This window comes from Elephantulus edwardii, unplaced genomic scaffold (genome assembly GCF_000299155.1).
Source record: "Elephantulus edwardii isolate Elephantulus edwardi_28Jun2011 unplaced genomic scaffold, EleEdw1.0 scaffold00011, whole genome shotgun sequence".
Classification (NCBI taxonomy): domain Eukaryota; kingdom Metazoa; phylum Chordata; class Mammalia; order Macroscelidea; family Macroscelididae; genus Elephantulus; species Elephantulus edwardii.
In genome coordinates this window covers 22,341,300-22,349,209 of record NW_006399761.1, presented here as the reverse complement: position 1 = coordinate 22,349,209, position 7,910 = coordinate 22,341,300, and the positions used below count along the sequence as shown (strand labels likewise).

At 43.9% G+C, this 7,910-nt stretch overlaps 1 protein-coding gene across 1 annotated transcript in view; it reads right to left on the bottom strand.

Moving 5' to 3' along the window:
- The window catches only part of LOC102861250 (uncharacterized protein C2orf78-like), a 67,476-nt gene extending 59,922 nt beyond the window's left edge, over positions 1–7,554 (bottom strand). The window contains exon 1 of the mRNA XM_006881029.1: positions 7,370–7,554. Coding sequence (XP_006881091.1) covers positions 7,370–7,554 — 185 coding nt within the window. The remainder of the gene's footprint in view (positions 1–7,369) is intronic.
- Positions 7,555–7,910: the final 356 nt, after the last annotated feature.

Sequence of the window (7,910 nt, the reverse complement as noted above, 5' to 3'; positions counted from 1 at the left end):
TAGGCATTTCAATATTATTTGAATTGTTAATGGTGTCTACTGCATTGAAACAGATGCGGGAGAGAACTATTTAAAAGGGATAGGTGGATGGGTATTCTTGTTATGACAGGAGTCCAGAATGCACAGTGAAGTGGGCTTGGGGGGAGGGAATGCATAACAATGAAAGAGTTTTTCATTTACTTTGCAAGGAGAAGAGCGAATGGCGGGGAGGCGATGGGCAGGGAGAAAAGTGAAACAATGAATGACTGGAAACCCTAAGCCTCTGTAAACTTTGATTAAAATTAACTAAAAAAAAAGAAAAGACCTTGGGGGCAGGTAATAGGGTTTATCTTATTTAAATAAAACAATTAAGATGTAATTAAATGTATTAATATTCTTAATTGCCCCCTATGGGGTTCTTTTGTCCTCAAAATATGACATTTCTCCTCCTTTTCACTCTAGAGAACTTATTTATTTATTTTCTAAGGAGTATATAGCGTCACTGAACCAAAATGAATTGGCTGACACACACGAGTTTCATGAAACAACATATGATCAAGAGCCTGTCGTGATGAAGGAGGAAGTTCAAGCTGCTCTGAAAGAATGGGCTAAAAACAAGGTCCCAGGAACTGACCACATACCAATTGACTTATTTCAACAAACAGCCGCTGTCGGGGATGCACTCACCAAGTTGTACCAGAACATCTGGAGGCTAACTGACTGGAAGAGATCCATATTTGTTCCTATTCCAGGAAAGGTGACCTGACAGAGTGAAGAAATTATCAAACAATATCATTAATATCACATGCAAGCAAGAGCCTGCTGATAATTATCCCAAAATGACTGGAACCACATTAATTGAGAACTGCCAGATGACAGGCTTGGGTTTAGAAGAGGTTGTGGCACTAGGGATATTATAGCCAATATTAGATCTTGGCTGAAAGCAGAGATGACGTTTATCTGTGATTCTTTGACTAGGCAAAGACATTTGACTGGGTGGATCACAACAAACTGTGGCTAACTCTGAAAAGAATGAGAATCCAAGAACACTTGATTGTGCTTATATGAAACCTATACTTGGTCCAGGAGGAAGTTGTCAGAACAGAGCAAGAAAACACTGCATGACTCAAAATCTGGCAAGGTGTATGCCAGGGATGTGTCCTATCTTCATACCTTTTCAATCTAAATGTGGAACAGATCACTTGGGAGTCTGGGCTCTGTGAGCAGAAATGTGGTAACAGGATTGGAGGAAGACTCAACAACAACCTGCATTATGCAGATGACACAACCTTGCTTGCCGAAACTGAGGAGGATCTGAGGCATTTGCTGCAGAAGGTCAAAAACTGCAGCCTTCAATATGGATTGAAGCTCAACATCAGGAAAACAAAAATTCTCACCATTGAGCCGATTGCCAGCATCATGATAGACAGTGAAGAGGCTGAGATTGTTAACAGTTTCTGCTTGCTTGGCTCCACAATCAACACTCTTGGTCCCAGCAGCTGGGAAATCAAAAGACTAATTGCACTGGGAAAATCAGCTGTCAGGGACCTCTCCAGAGAGTCTAGAGACTAAGATGCACCTGATCCAGACCATTATCTTTGCAATTACTTGCTATGCCTCGGAGAGCTGGACAATGACAAAGCATGATGAAGGATAATTGATGCCTTTGTTCTGTGGTGCTGGAGAAGAGTATTGCATATACCATGGACTACTAGGAGAACAAACAGGTTCGTCCTAGGGAGGGTGAAATCAGCCTGCTCCTTGTAGGCAAGGATTCTGAACTTTTGTCTGACATACTTTGTGCATGTTACAAGGAGGGACCAGTCCTTGGAGAGAGATGTCATGCTTTGGAAAGTGGAGGTACAAGAGAGGAAGACCCTTAATGAGATGAAGTGACTCAGTGACTGGGGTAATGGTGATACATACATCAGAGAAAGTGAGATTGGCTCAAGACAGAACAAGGTTCAGAGCTATTGTACATAGCATCACTATAAGTCACAAGCAATTTGATGGCACATAACAACAACAACAATCACATTATTCACCTAATGATGTGTAATTACCAAATGGAGAGCCTTGGTGCTGCAATGTTTAAGTGCTTAGCAGTGAATCAAAAGGCTGGCAGTTCAAACCCAACAGTTAATTCCATGGGGAAAACTATGTGGCGTTGTACTTCTGTTAAGATTTACAGCCTTGGAAACCCTTTACAGGGTTCTGCTCTGTCCTATCAGGCGGATTTGAATGCAATCAACTCAATTGTTGTTGTTAGGTTCCATCAATTTAAGTTCAACTCATAGCGACCCAATGGACAGCAGATCTGAACTTTATCCTGTCCTGCGCCATCCTCACACTTCCTGACACGCTAGAACCCATTGCTGCAGTCACTGCGTCAATCCACTGTACCTGTCTCCTTTGCCGACCTTCCACCTTTCCAAATATGATATCCCTCTCCAAGAAATAGCCTCTCTTAGCATCAGGCCCAAAGTATGTGTGACTGCCTCCAAGAAGCACTCTGGAGTACTCAACAGTAATAAGTAATCACCCAGTTATTTAAGGCTGTATCCAAACAGCAGTCCTGAAAGCATGAATCTTGGCTTTAACGTTTGGTTAGGGTGGTACGGGTTATATGCTTAAAATACGTTCCCCAGGACTAAGTTAGGGAACAGGAATTCTTTGTCCATTTCTTTCCAGTGCTGGCTCTGGCAAGAAATTGGGATAAGCTAGACCAGAGGCAGAGATGTTTGGACAATAATCAAAAGGTGATGGATGCACAACAGGGATTCCTTAATGTGGTTGAAAGAGGAAGGGGGGTGTTAGGATTAAACTAGATTCCTTTCTAATCTATTTCACAGCTCTCTCCTATGAAAATTTCAAAGTCCAGAGGAAATAGTAACCTCATCATCTAGACAAACATCACTCTCTCACTGCTATACAGTCATAGTGACTCATAGCTGACCCTCCAGCAAGTTTTCAGCAACTATAAAACACACAAGAGGAAATTGCTCATCTTTCTTCCATGGATTTAAACTTTCAGAGAGCCTCAGCCCTTGGATAAACATTGTGCCTCTCTACAGACTACCGCCAAAGCTCCCTACATCCCTGTTGTGTAATGTTGAGTTGGAACCGACCCACAAGCTGGCCCTCCAGTTTGTTTTCACGTGGGAGGGATCACATTCAATAAAATCTCCTTGATGACTCTGATATGCAGCTAGGGCTGGAGAACACTGAACAGCTGTCTAGAATCTACTGCGGTTACTGTATAGGTCTGTAAATAATTTAGCTACTTAATTATCAGAAAAAGCTAAAGGACTATTCATCAATGTGACTGCCTCAACATTCATGCATTCCTTGCTGTTGAGTCAGAACTGACCTTCCAGTGGGTTTTCGGGAAGTTGTAGATTCTTACTACTGGGTCAACTGGCAGCACCATGATAGATGGAGAAGGGACTGAAATTGCTAATAGCTTCAACTTGCTTGGCTCCACCATCAACACTTTGGCACCAGCAATCAGGAAATCAAAAGATTAATCACTTTGGGAAAGCCTGCTGTCAGGGACCTCTCTAGAGTGTTGAAGAGCAATGATGTCAGTCTAGAGACTAAGGTGCATCTGATCCTGGCCATAGTCTTCGCAGTTACATGCTATGCATAAGACAGCCAGACAATGACTAAAGATGACAGAAAAAGACTCTATGCCTTTGAGTTGTGGTGATGGAGAAATCTTGAACATACCGTGGACTTATAGAAGAACAAATAGGTCTGTCCTGGAAAGAGTGAATCCAAGTTTCTCCTTGGAGGCAAGGATTTAAAAGCTCTATCTCACATACCTTGGGCACGTGGCCAGGAAGGATCAGTCCTTGGAGAAGGACATCATGCTTGGAAGAGTGGAGGGACAGCACAGAAGAGGAAGACCCCACATGAGATGGACTGACATGATAATTGGGGCAGATGTGTCAGAATCAGTAAGATTGGCTCAAGATAGAGCAGGGTTCGGAGCTGTTGTATATAGGGTCGCTATGAGTCACAGGTGAATCAAGGGCACATAACAATGACAAATCTCATAGAAGGAAATAGCCCATCTTTCTTTTGAGAAGCAGCTGGTGAATTCAAACCATGGACCTTTGGGCTGGCAGTGCAATTCCTTAGCACTAAGGCGCCAGAGCTTTAGTTCAGTAAGAAGTGATGATTATTTTTTAGTTTGTAGGTATTTTTAATTTCTAAAGTATCATTATATAAAAATCTGTTGTTGTTGTGTACCGTCAAGTGGGAACCAATGCATTACTGACCCTCTGGTGGGTTTTCAGAAGCAGTTAATCTAATGGGAGGAGATTGCCCATCCTTCTCCAGCAGAGAAGCTGGTGGCCTCAAACTGCTTGCCGTAGGGATTGCAGCACAGCTTCTTGCCACTAGGCCACCAGAATTTAAGTATCCTGGTGCTCCTTTAAGGCTACTGTTGGGCCTATTCATTCCCCAGTCTCTATTTGAGGGGAGTCTGGAGAAGCTGTTTGGCGCATGACTAAGATAAAACCATTTTGTCACTGTTTTCCATTCAACAACCCTCTGGGTGACATGCAGAAGGGGAGAAGCAGGAGCCAGCAGATTAAAGACCTGCCTTCTATGTAACCTTCAAAGAAGGACCTAGAAAAGGATGTATTGATAAGGGCAAACAAGACCATACATGCTATGGTTAGGCTGCATTTTTGTGCACCGAGGACTTTTAAAGATGGCATAAAAGAATGACTTACAAACTCTTAGACAACGATCTGTGGACTATTTTTTTAAGTATCTCAGTCATTTGAAAGGACTGTTCTAATGTAAATATCACAAAACCTTCATATACAATTTAAAAATCATACTGTGTACAAAAGGAAGGGTATGTCATAATGTAAAGGCACAACTTGTTTCAGTGCACTTCCTGATTCATTTGCAGGGTGTTGGCAAACCGGAAAGCATGATGTCTTTCTCTTCCCCAAGGATTTGGAGATCTCATTCAATTTTAAGAGCTCCTTCATGACTAGTTTATTACAGATACTGTTTGATTATCATTTTCCAGTTCAGCTGGTTTGGTGACCATTTGACACAAGTGAAATATCTCATTCTTAGATTTAGTCAGTATCTGGCAACTGCCGATTGAGTAACAATACTCCCTCCCCCTTTTCCTTTTTTTTTTGGTGGGTGGCCCAGGCGTTAGATGGGCACAGAAGGAAGCCAATATCTGGTGTGGGCAACAGCATACTGTGTAATTGCTGCTTGGTCTTGTGACGACATACTTTGGGCATGTAGAAATTTTCTTTCCCGCAACATATCTCCCCTCAAACTGCAGAGTTTTATTTTCTTGTGTGTAGGGGATGGGCAAAATAGAGAAGAAGAAGGAAAGAAAAGAAAAAAAAAGCAGCCCACACATACTGATTTGTTTGCTTTTTCATACCTGGCAATTTTTAAACCATTGGATACTGCCTACAACCAGTGGTTAGCAAAGCATACTGTAAAGTCATCACAACTCAGTACTTAAGGCTATCATTCTTATATTTGGCCCAAATGCACGATCTAAGTAGAAAAAAACAAAGTTAACTTGTTCCAGGTATAGATAGCTCCCTGTCCCCTCTGCCAGAGAGTGGGGAGCAGGATAAAACACTGTGCTGCAATCCCAAAGGCATGCGGTTTGAGGCTACAGCTGCTCTGTGGGGAAAAAAAGAAGGGCAATCTTCTCCTGTGTGACTAATTGCCTCTGCAAACCCACTGGAGGGTCAGCTATGGCTCGGTTCCTATTCAGTGGTACTTAACAACAACAACAAATCAATAAAGTACTCGGGAGTGAGGATGTCACTTTGAGGACTAAGGTGCACCCGAATCAAGTCATGGTCTTTGGCACTTGCCTCATTGTACGTGAGATTTCGACATTGAACAAAGACGAAAGAACATGCTTTTGAAGTGTGGTGCTGGCAAGAATATTGACTGTAGTATAGATCCCCAAAAGAATGCTCATTAGAAGCAAGGCTTTTTCTTACATAATTTGGGTATCAAATTATGATAACAGGAGGAGCTAGTCATTGGAGAAAGAATGGTTGTCAAAGTCCTTTGCCATCCTCACAAGCTCTTCAGCTGTTACAGTCACTGTGTCAATCCACCACTTTGAATGTCTTTTCTTTCACTGACTTTACTAACCATAGTCCAAAGACAACCCTTACTGATTCCCATCGAGTTGAGCACGACTCATAGCGACTCTGAACAAAAGGCCTGAAGCCTTTCTATAACTATCATCATTTATCAAAGATCATAGTTTCTTGCCGGAGGCATGTTATTTAAGAAGTGGATGCCACTCTTGTTTCCTGTTGTCTTATTTGTAAAACAACACTAGTCACTCAATATCGAGTATTTGCTATGTACAAGGCATTGTGCTAAACACTTAAAAAAAACACACCAAACCAACCACCAAAATCTTAAGAGGAGGCAGGACACTAATATTTTTATTATTATACTAGCTTACTTATAAAATTGGAATACATTGTTTTTCAGACCAGATTCTTCCAATTTCCCTCACCACCTCCCCATTAAATTGTACAACCTCATGATTAATCCATGGCCCCCACCTCCACACATTCTCATCCTCTGCTTCCACCCTCCACCCCTTGGACTCTCATACCCATTTTACAGTAATCGTTTTATACAATACTTGTCCTCGCGGGACTGAGTCAGTTCACTCAGCATAATGCTCTCCAGTCCCTCCCAAGCTAGGTAATAATTTACAAAATCATTGCTCATGCGTGCCGCATAGTATTCCATTATATGAATGTATCATAATTTCCCAATCCATTCGATTGTGGTTGGAGACACTAACCGTTTTTACCTGGTGACAAAAAGTTCCTGTTTTAGTTCAAGGAAAAAAAACGGCTGGTAAGGCGGTTCTGTAGCCCAGGATCTAAAACTGGGCAGACAATACTGAATTTCCCTGTTTCTAAGGGGTGAAGGGCAAGGATTGAAAAATAGCACATTGAGAAAAAAAAAATTAGCACTTTGGTACCAGATGGTGCCAGAAGGAAAACTGGCTCGCAAACTTCTCTTTAGTTTACAATCCATTTCACTCCTTGTCTCCAAACGCAGTTCTTCCCTGCCCCCTATCTTCCACCTCTAGATTTCCCCACAAGTTTCTAGGCAGGTTTCATTTGTAAACCTGTCCAGGATTCTTAGGATGCTTCATGCATCTTAAAAGGAGTCGTCTCTTGGCTTCTAAACAGACATCACTTGAAGGTCCATGAATGAGGAGCGAGTCTTTTCCTTCTTAACTCATCCTCATGTTCTGGGATGTGGCTAGTACTGTCCCCTATAGAACCTGTCATCTCAGCTCCTGGTTTCTGCAATCCCTGGTCAACGAGATCAGTTTTAGGGACGACACTGGCTGTGCTTCAGGTCCTCTTTCCTGTTGAAGTGTTTGAAAAGGACTGAGTGTCCCCGGCTGGACCCCGCGAGCAGCCCCGCATCCCCGGCTCCCACGCGCGCCGCGCCGGCCCCACGTCCGTCTACCAGCGCCCCGCCTCGCCGCGTTCCCTCGCACGCCCCGCCCCTGCCACCTCGGCGCATCTCATTGGCCAGACCCCGCGACCGCCTCGGCTCCCGACTGGCTGTCGCCGCCGTCAGTTTGCGCGGCCGGGGACATTTCCGCATTGAGGGGCGCTGCTCCGAATGGAGGGGGAGGGGAGGTGTTTAGGAGAAAGTGGGGGCTCAGGGCGTCCCGAGACGCCAGCCAGGGGGTGTGAGCGGGGGTCCGCAGCCGTGCGGCGACCGCTGGCGAGGAGCTCAAGTTGTGCATGTGGACGGGGAGACGGGGAAAGAGGAAGGTTCCTCTGAGGGAGCCCATCGTGTCAGCTGCGAGCCGCCTTCCCGGGGCTCCATAAACGCCCCCCATTTTCCCAGCTGCTAAAGGAAGAGGAAGAAGG